The sequence below is a fragment of the Urocitellus parryii genome, chromosome 1 (genome assembly GCF_045843805.1).
Source record: "Urocitellus parryii isolate mUroPar1 chromosome 1, mUroPar1.hap1, whole genome shotgun sequence".
Classification (NCBI taxonomy): Eukaryota; Metazoa; Chordata; class Mammalia; order Rodentia; family Sciuridae; genus Urocitellus; species Urocitellus parryii.
In genome coordinates this window covers 61479026-61497605 of record NC_135531.1, presented here as the reverse complement: position 1 = coordinate 61497605, position 18580 = coordinate 61479026, and the positions used below count along the sequence as shown (strand labels likewise).

Genomic DNA, 18580 nt, shown 5'->3' with positions numbered 1-18580 from the left:
TCCTCCAGCCACAACTTACCTGCCTACTGTTACCACCTACTTAATCCCTCTCAGGGATTAATGCACTGATAAGGGTTAAGGTTCTTGTAACCCAATTATTTAACCTCTAAACTTTCTTGCATTTCTCACACATGAGCTTTTGGGGGAGGCCTCATATGGAAACCTTAACATTAACCTAATTGATGATTTCTGTGAAGAGTTGCTTCTCTTTCAGCTCTCAATCTTTTTCCTTTTTTTGTCTTTATCTTTCAAACAGATTGATTATAATCTGTCTCAGTGTGGATGTCTTTATTTTACTTGGAGTTAATACAGCTTCTTGAATTTATAGGTTAACATCTCTAATCAAATTTGGGACTTTTCAGTCAAGATTTTTTTTCAAATAGTATTTCTTCCTCTCTCCTTCTGAGACTCCCATAATTCATGTGTTGATCTATTTGATGGGGTTACATAGGTTCCTTAGGCTGTATTAACTTTTCTTCATTCTTTTTTGCTTTTAGCTTCTGAGATTTAATAATTTCAATTGTCCTATTTCAAATATCTTCATTGACTCTTCTGTCTATTCAAATCTCCTCTTTTTTTTTTATTGGTCGTTCATAACATTACATAGTTCTTAATACATCATATTACACGGTTTGATTCAAGTGGATTATGAACTCCCGCTTTTACCCCGTATACAGATTGCTGTATCACATCAGTTACCCTTCCATTGATTGACATATTGCCTTTCTAGTGTCTCATGTATTCTGCTGTCTGTCCTATTGTCTACTGTCCCCCCTCCCCTCCCCTCCCCTCCCCTCCCCTTTTCTCTCTCTACCCCTTCTACTGTAAATCATTTCTTCCATTTGTATTCTCTTGTCTTACCCCTCCTTTCCTCTTATATGACATTTTGTATAACCCTGAGGATCGCCTTCCATTTCCATGCAATTTCCCTTCTCACTCCCTTTCCCTCCCACCTCTCATCCCTGTTTAATGTAAATATTCTTCTCAAGCTCTTCGTCCCTACCCTGTCCTTGTTTACACCCCTTATATCAAAGGAGTCATTTGGTATTTGTTTTTTAAAGATTGACTAGCTTCACTTAGCATAATCTGCTCTAATGCCATCCATTTCCCTCCAAATTCTATGATTTTGTCATTTTTTAATGCAGAGTAATACTCCATAGTGTATAAATGCCACATTTTTTTTATCCATTCATCTATTGAAGGGCATCTAGGCTGGTTCCACAGTCTTGCTATCGTGAATTGAGCTGCTATGAACATCGATGTAGCAGTGTCCCTGTAGCATGCTCTTGTTAGGGCTTTAGGGAATAGACCGAGAAGGGGAATAGCTGGGTCAAATGGTGGTTCCATTCCCAGCTTTCCAAGAAATCTCCATACTGCTTTCCAAATTGGCTGCACCAATTTGCAGTCCCACCAGCAATGAACAAGAGTGCCCTTTTCCCCACATCCTCTCCAGCACTTATTGTTGTTTGACTTCCTAATGGCTGCCAGTCTTACTGGAGTGAGATGGTATCTTAGGGTAGTTTTGATTTGCATTTCTCTGACTGCTAGCGATGGTGAGCATTTTTTCATGTACTTGTTGATTGATTGTATGTCCTCCTCTGAGAAGTGTCTGTTCAGGTCCTTGGCCCATTTATTGATTGGGTTATTTGCTATCTTATTGTCTAATTTTTTGAGTTCTTTGTATATTCTGGTTATTAGGGCTCTATCTGAAGTGTGTGGAGTAAAGATTTGTTCCCAGGATGTAGGCTCCCTGTTTATCTCTCTTATTGTTTCTTTTGCTGAGAAAAAACTTTTTAGTTTGAGTAAGTCCCATTTGTTGATTCTATTTGTTAACTCTAGCGCTATGGGTGTCCTATTGAGGAATTTGGAGCCCGATCCCACAGCGTGTAGATCATAACCAACTTTTTCTTCTATCAGATGCCGTGTCTCTGATTTAATATCAAGCTCCTTGATCCATTTTGAGTTAACTTTTGTGCACGGCGAGAGATAGGGATTCAGATTCATTTTGGTGCAAATGGATTTCCAGTTTTCCCAGCACCATTTGTTGAAGATGCTATCCTTCCTCCATTGCATGCTTTTAGCCCCTTTATCAAAAATAAGATAGTTGTAGTTTTGTGGATTGGTTACTGTGTCCTCTATTCTGTACCATTGGTCCGCCCGCCTGTTTTGGTACCAGTACCATGCTGTTTTGTTACTATTGCTCTGTAGTATAGTTTGAAGTCTGGTATCGCTATACCGCCTGATTCACACTTCCTGCTTAGTATTGTTTTTGCTATTCTGGGTCTTTTATTATTCCATATGAATTTCATGATTCTTTTATCTATTTCTACAAGATATGCTGTTGGGATTTTGATTGGCATTGCATTGAACTTATAGAGAACTTTTGGTAATATCGCCATTTTGATGATGTTAGTTCTGCCTATCCATGAGCAGGGTATGTTTTTCCATCTTCTAAGGTCTTCTTCTATGTCTTTCTTTAGGGTTCTGTAATTTTCATTGTATAAATCTTTCACCTCTTTTGTTAGGTTGATTCCCAAGTATTTTATTTTTTGGGGGGATATTGTGAATGGAGTAGTTGTCCTCATTTCCGTTTCAGAGGATTTGTCGCTGATATACAGGAATGCCTTTGATTTATGCGTGTTGATCTTATATCCTGCCACTTTGCTGAATTCATTTATTAGCTCCAATAGCTTCTTTGTAGACCCTTTTGGGTCTGCTAGGTATAGAATCATATCATCTGCAAATAGTGATAATTTAAGTTCTTCTTTTCCTATTTTTATGCCTTTAATTTCTTTTGACTGTCTAATTGCTCTGGCCAGTGTTTCGAGGACTATGTTGAACAGAAGTGGTGAGAGAGGGCATCCCTGTCTTGTACCAGATCTTAGAGGGAATGCCTTCAATTTTTCTCCATTCAGAATGATGCTGGCCTGTGGCTTATCATAGATTGCTTTTACAATGTTGAGGTATGATCCTGTTATCCCTAATTTTTCTAGCATTTTGAACATAAAGGGATGCTGTACTTTGTCGAATGCTTTTTCTGCATCTATTGAGATGATCATATGGTTCTTATTTTTAAGTCTATTGATGTGGTGAATAACATTTATTGATTTCCGTATATTAAACCAGCCTTGCATCCCAGGGATGAATCCTACTTGATCATGATGTATAATTTTTTTGATATGTATTTGAATCCGATTCGCCAGAATTTTATTGAGGATTTTTGCGTCAAGGTTCATTAGAGATATTGGTCTGTAGTTTTCCTTCTTTGATGTGTCTTTGTCTGGTTTCGGAATCAGGGTGATGTTGGCCTCGTAGAATGAATTTGGAAGTTCTCCCTCTTTTTCTATTTCCTGAAATAGCTTGAAAAGTATTGGTGTTAGTTCCTCTTTAAAGGTTTTGTAAAACTCTGCTGTATACCCATCCGGTCCTGGGCTTTTCTTAGTTGGTAGTCTTTTGATGGTTTCTTCTATTTCCTCTATTGTTATTGGTCTGTTTAGGTTGTCTATATCCTCCTGGCTCAATCTGAGCAGATCATAGGACTCAAGGAATTTATCTATGCCTTCACTATCTTCTATTTTATTGGAGTATAAGGATTCAAAGTAATTTCTGATTATCTTCTGTATTTCTGAAGTGTCTGTTGTGATATTGCCTTTTTCATCCCGTATGCTAGTAATTTGGGTTCTCTCTCTTCTTCTCTTCGTTAGCATGGCTAAGGGTCTGTCAATTTTATTTATTTTTTCAAAGAACCAGCTTTTAGTTTTGTCAATTTTTTCAATTGTTTCTTTTGTTTCAATTTCATTAATTTCAGCTCTGATTTTAATTATTTCTTGCCTTCTACTTCTTTTGCTGTTGTTTTGCTCTTCTTTTTCTAGGATTTTGAGATGAAGTATGAGATCATTTATTTGTTGGTTTTTTCTTTTTTTGAGGAATGAACTCCAAGCAATGAATTTTCCTCTTAGAACTGCTTTCAATGTGTCCCATAGATTCCGATATGTTGTGTCTGTGTTTTCATTTAACTCTAGGAATTTTTTAATTTCCTCCTTGATGTCTTCTAAAACCCATTGATCACTCAGCAACCTATTGTTCATTCTCCAGGTGATGCTTGATTTTTCCTTTCTTCTTTTATCATTGATTTTCAGTTTCATTCCATTATGATCAGATAAGATGCATGGTATTATCTCTACCCCTTTGTATTGTCTAAGAGTTGCCCTGTGACATAGTATATGGTCTATTTTTGAGAAGGTTCCATGTGCTGCTGAGAAAAAAGTGTAGCTACTTGATGTTGGGTGGTATAGTCTATATATGTCAATTAAGTCTAGGTTGTTAATTGTGTTATTGAGTTCTATAGTTTCCTTATTTAACTTTTGTTTGGAAGATCTGTCCAGTGGTGAGAGAGGTGTGTTGAAGTCTCCCATGATTATTGTATGTTGGTCTATTAGACTCTTGAACTTGAGAAGAGTTTGCTTGATGAACACAGCTGCACCATTATTTGGGGCATATATATTTATGATTGTTATGTCTTGTTGGTGTATGGTTCCCTTGAGCAGTATGAAGTGTCCTTCTATATCCCTTTTGATTAGCTTTGGCTTGAAATCTATTTTATTAGATATGAGTATGGACACTCCTGCTTGTTTCCGCGGTCCATATGAGTGATATGATTTTTCCCAACCTTTCACCTTCAGTCTATGTATATCTTTTCCTATCAAATGCGTCTCCTGTACACAGCATATTGTTGGGTCTTGTTTTTTGATCCATTCTACTAGCCTGTGTCTCTTAATTGGTGAGTTTAAGCCATTAACATTTAGGGTTATTATTGAGATATGGTTTGTTCTTCTATCCATATTTGTTTATTGATGTTACTAAACCTGATTTGTTATCCTCTTTGACTACTTTCCCCCCTTTACTGTCCTACCTCCCATTGTTGGTTTTCAATGTTATTTTCCATTTCCTCTTCCTGTAATGTTTTGCCAAGGATTTTTTGAAGAGATGGTTTTCTAGCTGCGAATTCTTTTAACTTTTGTTTATTGTGGAAGGTTTTAATTTCATCTTCTAACCTGAAGCTTAATTTTGCCGGATACACGATTCTTGGTTGGAGCCCATTGTCTTTCAGTGTTTGAAATATGTTATTCCAGGATCTTCTAGCTTTCAGAGTCTGTGTTGAGAGATCAGCTGTTATCCTGATTGGTTTACCCCTAAATGTAATCTGCTTTCTTTCTCTTGCAGCTTTTAAAATTCTCTCCTTATTCTGTATGTTGGACATCTTCATTATAATGTGTCTAGGTGTGGATCTCTTATGATTTTGCACATTCAGCGTCCTGTAGGCTTCTAGGATTTGGGATTCTGTCTCAATCTTCAATTCTGGGAAGTTTTCTCGTATTATTTCACTGAATAGACTGTTTATTCCTTTGGAATGGAGCTCTGTGCCTTCCTGTATCCCAGTGACTCTTAAATTTGGTCTTTTGATATTGTCCCATAATTCTTGGATGTTCTGCTCATGGTTTCTTAGCAGACTTGCTGAGCTGTCTATGTTCTTTTCCAGTTGAAATACTTTGTCTTCATTGTCTGATGTTTTCTCTTCTAAGTGATCTACTCTGCTGGTAGTATTCTCAATTGAGTTTTTAAGTTGGTTTATTGTTTCCTGCATTTCTAGAATTTCAATTTGTTTGTTTTTTATTACCTCTATCTCCCTGTGAAATTGATCTTTTACTTCCTGGATTTGTTTGTCAATGTGATCTTTCATTGTCTGATTTTGCTGTCTCATGTCTTCCTTGAGACTCCAGATCATCTGAAGCATATATATCCTGAACTCTTTATCTGATATTCCATCTGTTGCAGCTATTACCTCTTCTAAAGTTGAGTTGACCTGCATTGCTTGTGGTCCTTTCTTTCCTTGTCTTTTCATACTGCTCGCGTTTCTTTCTGCTTGGTGCAACTGTTGTGTTTTGAAATTTACCCCCTATTTATTTATGTTGCTCTTGTATACTTGAAAAGTCTCCCTTGCAGGTGCAGGCAGCGGCTGTGCCCCTACTCCAATTGGGGTGACGTGTCTACCACGCTGGCGGCTCTCTGGGCCTGTTCTGGGAGTGGAAGGCGGCTCTGCTCTGTCCCTATTCCAATTGGGGTGTCGTGACTACAATGCTGGCAGGTCGCTGGGCCTGTTCCGGGCGTGGGCGGTGGGCTTGGCTGGCGGGATTCCACCTAATGGCAGTCCCTAACCTCCCTGCTTGCTAATTAATGGCTTCTCTGAGGCGCCACGCCTTCTGTAGCTGCGGGGCAGGCTGCGCCAATCAGTTGGCCTGGATCTCCGGGGTCCTGCTGCTGGCTGTTTTGATGTTGCAAGCTGTTGGAGAGTGGTGGTGTATTCTTCAGCTTTCCCGGATGGTGGCCACTGACTGCCTGGATGGAGTGTCTGCTGTTTTGATGTTGCACTCTGAAGGAGAGTGGAGGTGTATCCTTCAGCTTTCCCGGATGGTGGCCGCTGACTGCCTCGGTGGAGTGTCCGCTGTGGGGGATGGGACTGTACCGCTTCCTTCCCCTTCTGAGATCCCGTGCTTGGCCCAAGGGTCCGTGTGGGCTTGGCTGGTGGGATTCCACCTAATGGCCGTCCCTAACCTCCCTGCTTGCTAATTAATGGCTTCACTGAGGCGCCACGCCTTCTGTAGCCACAGGGCAGGCCACGCGAATCAGTTGGCCTGGATCTCCGGGGCCCTGCTGCCGGCTGCTGGGATCCCTGGCACTCTATCACTTTGATTTTTTCTGCTTGCCCCTCCCCCAGCGCTGGCTAGCCAGGTTTCCTTTTGGCTGCTACTGGGAGGAGGGGTTGGAGGTCAGGTGTCTCTAGTTTCCCCCTAGTCTTTATGGAGGCTCAGCTTGATACTCCCTCTCCCGGCAAGCCTAGGAGAGATTTTATGCGAATTCCCGCTGTCTGGGGGGTGAGCTGAATGACACCGACCTGTTTTGATGTCGCACTCTGAAGGAGAGTGGCGGTGTATCCTTCAGCTTTCCCAGATGGTGGCCGCTGACTGCCTCGGTGGAGTGTCCGCTGTGGGGGGCTCAAATCTCCTCTTGAACTCTTCCAGTGAATTTATTTCAGCTCTTTTTTTTTTTGGCTCTAGAATTTCCTTTCTTTTTTATAATTTTGTTTTACTTATTCATATTCTTATTTTGCCCATGAACCATTTGTTCACATTTTCCTTTAGCTCTTTGAGCATCCTTAAATGAGATATTTTAAAGTCTTTGTCTAGTAAGTCTAATGGTATAGGCTTCTTCAAAGATGGTTTCTGTTGATTGAGTTTGCTCTTTCAGTACACCATAGTTTCCCATTTCTTTGTATGTCTTGTGCTTTTTACTTTTTCTTTTTCTATCTCTTTTTCACTCTCTACTTTTGTGGACATTTGAATCTTATAATGTGGTAACTACTTTTTGATTGTTTAAATTTGTCCCTGTGCCAGAGATTAGCCTGAGGTGAAAGCCCAAGGTCTTCTTGGGTCTTTTCTGAGTCTATATTTTCCCCTGGGTATGTGAAGTAACTTTTTTTCAGAAATCCTCATGTACAAGGTTGCTTTTACATGTCCTAATCTTTAAATGTCTGGTTCCAAAAAGGGACAAACAGGCAGGGGGAGGAAAAAGTCACCGATTTAAGTTCCCTGAAAGTTTCTTCAGTTGATGAGGGTTGGCCAGCCTCTGTGCCAGTTAAGATTTATCCTGGAAACTATAAAGCTTCAATAAACTCTGGTGTTCCAAAATTATTTCTTCACACAGTTTATGCCAGTATAATTGTTCCTTAGTTGGAGAAATGAGTTCCTGGAACTTCCTACTTTCCTAACTTCCTTGACATCACTCTAGTATAATCTTATTTATTTTTTGGTACTAGAGATTGAACACAGGGATGCTCACTGAGCTACATCCCCACTCCTTTTTTATTTGTTTACTTTGAGACTGTCTAAGTTGTCAAGGCTGGCCTCGAAATGTGATCCTCCTGTCTTAGTCCCTACAAGTATCTGGGATTACTGTCATGCACCACTGTGCCCAGCTCACTGTAGTATAATCTTTCATAACGTTCTAAGCTGTGGTAAAAGGAAACAAGGGAGGAAGTGTTTATCCCTGGACTAGTGTTTTAAGGTCAGAAGACTGTTCCTTAGCTCTGAGTATCATGATAGTGGATAAACCCCTACAAAATGTGAAAATTGAGGATAAACCCTAGGTCATCTGGGCAACCATGTTGCTTTGCTTGAAGATATTTCTTCCAGAAAGGAATTCATGGTATTTCTGTAAAAGTAAGACTTATTTTTCTAAGGACTAGTCTCTCTTTGATCTATCTTCATTTGCATTCGTATTGCAATTTTGGACTAGCACACAGAAGACAACCTTCTCCTGATTCTTTGAAGTGTTCCCAAGGAATACAAAGGTGAATCATAAGAGATCCCAGTCCTACAGGAACTGTCAGTTTATGTAGTAGCCTATAACTAACACACCTTAAATTAGACTGAATGGGCCTCTCTTATGGGTGCATAGGACCTTTTGCCTTGTACCCAGAGAATCCTAGTGATTATTTTTTGCATCTGTAGTACATCTGTGCCCAACATATATTTGTTGTACTAATGCACTGGATGAAACATTTGCTTAGATTCTTTACAGGAACTTAGTGCTAGGAACCTTATTTGAATCTAACAAATACGTAGACACACATGAAGTTTTAAAAATATATTAGATGTATAAGTAGGCCCTGGATCAGTTTTCTCAAATCTTGTTACTATCAAAATCATCTAATGAACATTCACCAAACCATGAATCCTATACTCCAGCCATAGGGATTGTTTTTGTATGTCTGGGGTGGAAGCCAGCAACCTACATTTTCCAAAAACAAACCAGGTAATTCTGATATGCAGCCATGGGGGAGAACCACTGCCCTTTGGCTGCCTAAGAAAATTTAGTGTCAAAGTATTTGGGGTTGGGGATATTACTCAGTGGTGACTGGTTTCCTAGTATGAGTGAAGTCCTGGGTTTGATACTTAGCACAGAAAGTAAGAAAAAGAGAAAGAAAAAAGGAAAGAAAGACAATAAAATCACTTCTAGTTTTAGAAAGATTCTGTGTTAGTTTAGCACATAATGAAGAAGCATATAATCAGGAACTGTTTCTAGAGCTTGGAGATGAGGTTCCAGTTTCACTTCAGCTACGTCCTGTTATCTTTAGACAAATTATCTAGTCTTTCAGAGTTTCCATTTCTTGATCTATAAAATTGGAACTACAGGGTTATTATGAAGATCCATGTAAAGCCTTGGTACAGCACCTGTGCTCTAACACATGACAAATATTGGTCAGATTTATTCTGGTGTACACACGTGCCACCAGATTCGTGCAGATGCAGAAGCCTATTGCAGTACACCTTCTCCAGCCAGCTCTTGGGAAACCGGGGATGTCTCCTGGTCCCTCAACCAAATGAAGAATACAAAAGCCTAGCTGGGAAGGCACTATTCCCTCTACCCTGCTGCCTCACTGGGCTCTCTAGTGTCTGCGCCGCTCACGTCCACCAGGGGACGCTGGAGCTACCCAAGCTCAGGAGCCGACGGGCGGCGCCCTAGCGCGTGCTCACTTGGGACCTCTGTCGCCGAAACCCTAGGCTTTGGAGGCGGCTCCCCAAACTAATCCTCCGTGGTCAGGTACAGGAGCACTTTAGGAACAAAATTCCTAAGCCTTCTGTGCTCTCCGCTCTGCACTCCTACGCCCGCAGGCTAATCTCGGGCGGCAAATACTAGTGTTTCCTTTGCGTCACTGTCCGGGTGGTTTTCGGGCTGACTGGGGCCTGGACCCGGCGAGACGCAGCCGCTGGCCGGATGTTGCGATGGCTGATCGGGGGAGGCCGCGAACCTCAGGGACTGGCCGAGGTAAACCCCGGGCGACTTTCCCTGCGTCCGAGAGGCCACACTAGCCGAGCGGTGGCTCGGGCTCCCAGTCCCGGCGGGCTGGCCCGGGCGGGGCGGGGCCTGCGTGCGTGCGCGCGACGCTGCGGAGGCCGCGGGGCGCGGGCGCGGGGCGGCAGGCAGGGGCTCTCGGCCAGCGGTGCCCCTCTGCGATCCTGAGAGGTAGTCACTAAGGACTGGCTTGGGGAGTCAGCTGGTGGTCAGTTCTGGTGGGACCTGCTGCCCAGGTCTGGCTGCTTCCACCCGTCTCATTTCAGTGTAAAAAGTATCAGCCTGAACTCGAGACGGACCAGGGGCGACTGGAACGCTCCGCCCTGTATTTGGTGTATTTGAGTTGGAACCTCTTCCCGACGTCAACTGACATTTGCTGAGAGGATATAAAATCGATTTGGTTACCCAAGAACTAATTAAAGGATGCCATGTAAAACAATTAATAGTCTGCTTCCAAATCAAGAATATGATTTCCTAATTTAACTTCTGTTTTTGGTTCCATAGTCACACTTTCTTCACGGGCTTGGATAATTGAATAGACCACATCATGTAATGACATTTACATTTGAAATGCAAGTAGAATAATTTTGCTGCCTTAAAAATGTTGAGATCTGGAATATTTCATATGCCACACAAGAACAGAATTTCTGTTTAATTCCATTTTGTTTCTCATAGGAAATATTTATCTAAAGTAAAAAATTGGTTGTTGCTGAGTAAGCGACCTAACTTCTCGGTTTTAACTTCCTCATATCTTTGCAGTTGAGGTTTATTGCCTTTTTTTTTTTTTTTTTAAAGAAAACATTTCTTCAGAAGTCTGAAGTCTTTCAGGTTATAGAAGAATTGTGGATGATTAAACCATATATGATATATATATCAATTTGATATTTACTTGATTAATCATATAATTTGATTAAACAATCTTGCCATTCCTGCCAAGCTTTCATTTGGAAGAAGCAGTTTATACCATTTTTATTTTTCTCATTTGAACATTTGCTAAAAGGAAGACAGGATAAACACTGGATAACAATTGGAGAAAATTGCTGTTGTGAAGATTTTTTTAGAAAACATTGATACATGTTAATTTGTTCATTTCTACCTGTAAAATTACTTCAGTTGTGTAACTGCTTTGAATTTGTACATTATCAGAACCTAATAATTTTACCTAATTTTATGTGAGAACTTCGTATCCAGGCTTCCAGGTTAAGCAGTGGGTCTCAATCCTAGGGTGATTTTGCCCTCCAGGGTATGTATGGCAATGTCTGGAGACATTTCTGATGGTCACAGCTTAGGGAGTAAGGGAAGAAAATGGATGTGGAGTGTAGGTTGTTTCCTGTTGGCATTTAAATGTAGAAACCAGGGACAGGGATGTTGCTAAGTATCCTAAAATGAACAGGATAGCCCTAAGCAACAAAGGATAATCTGCTTCAAAGTGTCAGTAGTGTCAGGTTTGTCTAACTTTGATTTAGAAGTTAAAAACAGGATTTTATCATGAACTAGTACTGAATTTGACTCCAGAAATGGCATTGAGACTGCTCTTAAAGAATTATTGTTACATGCACATATGCTTAGCAGAGTGTCTGACATATGACCTTCACATAGTAGTCTGTAAATATTATCAATTATCTTTTATCAGTATTGAGTTGAATTCATGAATATGAATGATTTCATTCCTTCACGAATGATTTCATTCCTTCCTTTATTCATTAGCAAATGTGTTGAATGCTTGCAATGGGGTATTTCAGTCTACATTTTACTGTTGATCTGCAGTTTTACTTCTGAAAAGTTTTAACTGAGAAACACTCATTCTAAAATATTTGAGTTGGATTGGCCCATTAGTTTTTAAAGTCATGTTTATTAAGATTTAATATACATAAAATAAATTTGTAAATTTGTGACTTGAAAATAATAAAATTTATTAATTTGTGGTAAGAAAAATGTGTTATGTGGAATTGATAATAGGAGAATTTATACTTGATATTAGAACATAATTTTTATGGCTTTAAAAATCTTGTATTCCTAAGTATATACCATGCAGTTATAAATCATTTTATCTCTTTCTCTTTTGTTTTTGCCTTTTTTCCCCCATTATAAGAAATCTCCATTACAGACAATAGGTGAAGAACAAACTCAGAACCCCTACACTGAGCTGCTTGTACTGAAAGCTCATCATGATATTGTACGATTTCTGGTACAGTTAGATGACTACAGGTAAGAGACTCCAGTTGTCTAATTGAAACTGTTTTTCTTTAGAAAGAGTTTTAAGGACAATTTATATTAAAAACAACTATAACAACTATTAAATTAATCCACCTTTTCTAAAATTTCAAAACTCCATCTAGTAATTGGAGAAATGCAAACAATTTTAAAAAATGTAACAGTAGAAATTGAAATTGAGCTCTGCATCTTGGGGGAATTATGTATCTAAAGTCTTTTTTGCCCAATATCGGCTTGTCACATCTGGTGATTTGGAGGTTATATTTGTTTTGTTTTTTAGAGTTATCAGAAATATTTATGTTAGTTTATAAGAAGTGAATGACTTTAAAATTTGGATTGGAATTACAACTGCACATTAAGGTGATCCTCAAGCTTCACAACTGCACATTAAGATGATCCTTAAGTTTCGCAACTTGAGGATCAGGGACAGTAGGAACTTGTAGACAGCTGGTCAGAAGTGTGGGTGGCCTGGGAACCCAGATCATGGCTAGTGACTAAGGTGAGGGAAATATTATAGAGGACTGTGCCCTTTACCTGTGGGATCTGACCTAACTCCACATTCAACCAGAACTGCACAGCTCATAGTCAAAGTAATTAAATACAAACGACATTAAGTAAATAAATAAATAAATAAATACCAGAAAGAAGATAAGGTCAATAGATAGCAGAAGTTTAAGTCAGAACTAGAAATAATTACAATAGCAGTCACTCAAAAAAAAAAAAAAGTAGCAAAGGCAAACAAAAAAATTAAATAATTAAAGATGATAGTGGAGGGCTGGGGCTGTAGCTGGAACTGAACTCAGAAAAGCCCTACACTTATGATTATACTTTTGATATAAAGGGTACAAATCAGGCCCAGCCAAATGAAGAAATGTATAGGGCTAGGCCTAGGAGCATCCCAAATGCAAAATCTCAATGTCCTCAGCATCTGTTGCCCTTCTGGAACTTGCCTGAGCTGTGGGTGTCTAGAGTTTTTTATTGAGGCATCATTGCATAGACATGATTGTGGGAATCACTGACTCCATGATTTGAACTCAATCTCAGATTCCTCTCCCATCTTAGACCCCCATTAGAGGTTGAAAAGTCAGTCTGATATCCTGTGGCAGAAGCACAAAGCCCAAACTTTCCAAACTCAAGGTTCATCTTTCCAGTGTGGCCAGTCCCTATTCTCAAATTATCTAAGAGCCCAGAGTAAGTCATCCTGATAGCACAAACTAAGATGTAGTGCAAGACACCCTTCCTGAATAATGAAGAAACTCCTATCACTTAGGACATTTCCAAGGGTTTAGAGGCTCTCTTATAGGAACCAGAGGCCAATGAAATTATTATACACTTTGTTTCCCAACTTTTGCTTGAAAAGGTTTACCTCATATTTACTATTAGCCTGTCAACACTGTTTTCTTTTTGTGATGCAAGCAAACCAAATCACAGTGTGTTAAACATAGTATGACAACTTACAGGCGTTTTTTTTTTTTTTTTTTTTTTTTTTTTTGGTAATATTCATTTAAAAAAATATCTTTAGAGACATTTTGTTTATTTATTTGAATGGTCATTTATGCAGGAAACTAAACATCTCTGCAAAGGTAGCATTTGGGGTACCTAAAGTTTTCTTATACCATATTTTACCCTAATAAGTTGTTAAGTTAGAAAAACATCCAGATAATTTCTTAAAATCAATAATATTTAGGCCATAAGAAATCCTAAAATCATCTTGTCTTGGAGAGTTAAATAAATGTATATGTTCAGTAATAAATGTATATGATATTTAAATTTTATATAGATTGTTAAGATACCATGTTCATGGCTGGCTGTCCTTTGTGAAGTGCCCTCTTGCTATTCTTATTGCATAGTTAGAAGAATAAATTTTAGGAAAGGCCAGCTTGTAAAATAATATCATTGAACAAAGACTGACAGATACTTGATTATATTTACTCCATAGTAGAGCTCATATATAATCAGTTATTCACTGATATAGTAAATATTCTATAAATTAAAAACTATAGGGCTGGGGATGTGGCTCAAGCGGTATCGTGCTTGCCTGGCATGCGTGAGGCCCGGGTTCGATCCTCAGCACCACATACAAACAAAGATGTTGTGTCCACCAAAAACTAAAAAATAAATATTAAAAATTCTCTCTCTCTCTCTCCCCCCCCCTCTTTAAAAAAAAAAAAACTATAGATGAGTATATCAATTACCAATTGTCTTGGGATATCACACTGGTTTAAAACAAAACAACCATCATCTATTTAGCTAATTATTCTGTAGGATGGCAGTTTGGGTCAGGCTTGGCTGGGTAAGTCTCTTCATCTGTACTAGAATTAGCTGATCTTGGCCAGGTTTACTTGCCTATCCATGGTCAGCTGGTAGATTGGCTGGGGCTGGCTGGTTTACAGTGGTCCCAGCTGGGGGACTGCCTTCTGTCATCATGTCCTTGTTCATCCAGTGTTCATGGAGTTCTAATGCCAGCAGGAAAGCAACCCCTCAAGTAAGACACTTTTCATGTCTGCTTGCTGCCATTTCATTGGCTGAAGGAAGTCTGGAGTTGACTTAAATTCACTGAGTAGGTAAATAAATTCTCCTTTTGACGGGAGGAGCAACTAAGTCCTATTGTAAATGGTGAATATAGGAAGAGGAAATAATTTGTGGCCATGTTTGCTATCTACTACATTGAATTTAAATGTCTACAATAGATGAAAAAGCCTTTTGGCTTTTGCATTACAGTGATGATATGATTTCATGAACAATGTTTAATTAATTTTACATGTCATTACTATATCAAATTTATATATAACTAGTTGTGAAATATTTCAGTTGCAGACCTATAGAACTTTCACTCCATGTTTTGCTTTAAAAAAATTTAATTTTATAGTAAAAAAAAAGAACTAAGAGAGTCATTCTTGAACATAAGATACAAGACAGACATAAGAAAATCTATATATACTAAATATTTATTATGAAGAGAATTAAAAGCTTGATGTTTTCCACTCTTAAATTTTTAAATTTACACATAATTTTGCATGTTGATGGAATGTTTAGATAGTTTTGAATTATCTTTACTATTGTACATGTACATTATTAATACATTATCAAATCATAGAACCAGGGCTGGGTCTGTAGCTTAGTGGTAGAGCGCTTGCCTACCACTAGTGAGGCACTGGGTTTGATCCTCAGCACCACATAAAAATAACTACAAAAATAAAGTACTGTGTTCATCTAATACTAAAAATATAAAAAATTATAGAACTACATTTCTTGTTTTAAAATAAAGTTTATATCATTATACTTTTTATATTTTCATTTAGTTTTGTAGGCATTATATTCTGGGTTTTTTTTTGGTCAGCAGTTGTAATCCAGGTTTCACGCTTCAGGTCTTTAGATAATATCATTTTATTGAAAATTTTGCAGAAGGATTTTCTTGTTTTCTCGGTGGCTCAGCTAAAATCAGTGAGTGGAAAATTTTCTCAGATTGGTTTTTGAAGATACCAAATAAATCCTGTATAACCTAACAGACAGCTGCCTTTTCTTTTCTTCTTTAGTATTTTTTGAACATGAAGTGAGGGTCATATTGATTGGGAGATCACTAAAGAAGGCTAAGCCTCAGCAAGAGTCTTCCAAAAAATGGACTGTGCTAAAATTGCATGTAATACTCTAGCATTTGACACATTAAACTAAACTGAGTTCATAACACATTTTAAGAATAGTTTTCTCTGTTGCTTATTTGACCATTCCTTGCTCCTCCAGGAAGCATACAAGGTTATGTAGGATGGTGATCATGACTGGAAAAGAATCAGATGACCCATGAAGTGCCAGACTGGAGAACAAACATGCCTCTAGGGTGGCTGGTGGAGCTGTACATTCACAAGACAGTCAACACAGTATAGTTTGATAATCCATTGAAAACAGTGTGCTTCATCTTTTTTTTTTTTTTTTAGTCGTAGATGGACATAATATCTTTATTTATTTTTTATGTGGTGCTGAGGATCCAAATCAGTGCCTCACATGTGTGAGGCAGGCGCTCTATCCCTGAGCCCCAGCCCCAGCAAGAAGATATTCTGAAGAATATTCTTTCTCCTATGCTAACCTTTAGAGAATAGAGATCAGTAGTCAAGATGACGTAGATTCTTCTAATTCCTGGGAAACAGACACCAAAATGGAATTAAGTATGCAAAAGGTCTATTAGAGAGAAGTGGCAGTGAAAGAAGGAAGGAGGCAGGATGGGGATGGGGAAGCTATGTCAGACTCTGATGCAGATGTCACAGTCTCTGATAGCCCGCGATGGAGGAAGAATTACCCCTGAATGAAGTTCTTGTATGTATGGAAATAACTAGGCTTTTGTACGTTTGCTGAGAATCCTCTAGGAAGAATGTGCCCCTGGCTTCTATCATCTTGCTTAACTCCTATTGCCTGGAACCCCAGTGAGCTAGTATGATTTTTGACTTGAAAGCTGAAATGGATCTTGAAGTCAACAGCTGGAGGCAGTCAGATAACTGCATTCTTCACAGTTGGGCAGCTATTCCTGTCTTGAAAGGGAATCTAGAAGGTACATCTTTGGGTCTGCTGTACTTCTATAGGTGTGAGTAGTGCTACTTAATTTTTTTTTTCCTTTTTGGCACTGGGGAGTGAACCCAGGGTGCTTTCCCACTGAGCTATATCTCTCCAAACTTTTTTATTTTGAGAATTTTTGTATATGTTAAATTCTCCTTTAACTCAAAGGTGTACTTAAAATGTGGGCTTAGATAGCATCTTAACAGGAGAGCAATCAATTTATAGAGAAGTAATAACATGAAGGAAGGGTCTTTTGAGTGTCTTGCAGTGGCAAATTGTGAGAAGGTAAATATATGGGGAAAACTAATAGTAGATAAGGGCCAGTTAGTAAGGTTTGTTTGTGCAGACTTTTTCTCGGTGCCATCTCATCTCCAGTGATGAGGTTGGTATGCCCTTCCTGCTATGGGAAATGAGGTGGGAGAGAAGCACGTTCACAAGGGTGATTTTTGTTCTGTTTTCCATGAATATGGGGAGGGTAGAGAGCATAGTCTATGTCTTTTTCTCAGCTGCCTTTTGCAGAAAATAATCCTTATATTAGAATGGTATATTTGGCGATTGCATACTCTTATTAATCATTTCAAATGAAATAACAAATTTAGGTAATGATTTTGATGGATATTAATATCACACACAAATACAAAGACTGACAGCAATTACAATTCCTGAAGGAGTTTATAAACTGCCAATTATATGGTTTTACCAAAAAGTCAAATTTGAGTCTGATTAAGTTTTTAGATCTAACTATCAGTCTACTAAAAACACAGGGGGGAAAGAGGTGTATGTTAAATGATACTAAATGGGGAAACTAACCAGCACAAGAATTCAGAACAGACCAGGAACAGACTATAAGAACTCTACGTGACAGATAACCTTTTTCCAATAAATAAATTGCAAGGAAAATATATATGGAAACTGTCAATAAAAATAAAAGAGACTATAGAAATACATCAACTAATTGCAATATATAGACTTTATTTGAATCCTATTTCTAATAAGCTGTTTTAAAAATTATGAAACAATCAGGAAAATTTCATCACTGGGTGGTAACATTAATGAAGTAAATGTTAACTTTAAAGGTGATATAAGAGTCTTTATGGGGTTGGGTTTGTGGCTTAGCTGTAGCATGCTCATCTGGCATTTGTGAGGCACTGGTTTTGGTCCTCAGCACCACCTAAAAATAAATAAATAAAATAAAGGTATTGTGTCCATTTACAACTAAAAAAAAATATTAAAAAAAGAAGAGTCTTTATGAGTGTTTGTACCCTGAAATGTTTACTGATGAAATGAGTTAACATTGGCTCTGATGTGCTTCAGAATAATCTGCTGAAGAGGTATTGGGTGGGGGACAAATGAAACAGTATTGGCCAACATTTGATAGATATTAAAGACAGGTTGTGAGTACATGGAAGATTTTTATTATAATTATACTACATCATGTAAGACAGATATTATATTATTGTTTTTAATGTACAGTTAAATAGTCTCTCCATTTTTGTATATGTTAAATTCTCCATAAAGAAAAGTTTAAAAACATTTTTTGATTTAGAGGAAATTAAATTGCTGATTTAAAAGGTATTTTGTTTCAGTATGAAATGAAAAATTTTTGATACTAATGTTCCAAGTATTCAGTGGTGAAACACCTGTTTCCTTTTGAGGACAGAATTGATTGAGAACAGGAACAGGAATCACACAGCTAGGCATAACATCAGCTTAATAAAGTAATAGCTAAAAAAAAAGTAACTGATAAAAAGTTAGATTAAAGGACCTGACTTTGATAAACAATCACAGTGGGTTTGCTATGCCTCACCCTGAGGTAGGTAGACTCATTCACTGAATCACTGGGTACAGCTGTACAGTTGGAAGCCTCCTACTTAGATGTAGGCTTGCCTCAAAAATAAGAACAGACCAC

The 18580-nt window shown here is 38.4% G+C and overlaps 1 protein-coding gene across 1 annotated transcript in view; it reads left to right on the top strand.

Moving 5' to 3' along the window:
* The first annotated feature begins 9561 nt into the window (after window positions 1-9561).
* The window catches only part of Wdr41 (WD repeat domain 41), a 41264-nt gene continuing 32245 nt past the window's right edge, over window positions 9562-18580 (top strand). Inside the window, exons 1-2 of the mRNA XM_026393247.2 lie at window positions 9562-9885; window positions 12005-12120. Coding sequence (XP_026249032.1) covers window positions 9835-9885; window positions 12005-12120 — 167 coding nt within the window. The 5' untranslated portion in view covers window positions 9562-9834. The remainder of the gene's footprint in view (window positions 9886-12004; window positions 12121-18580) is intronic.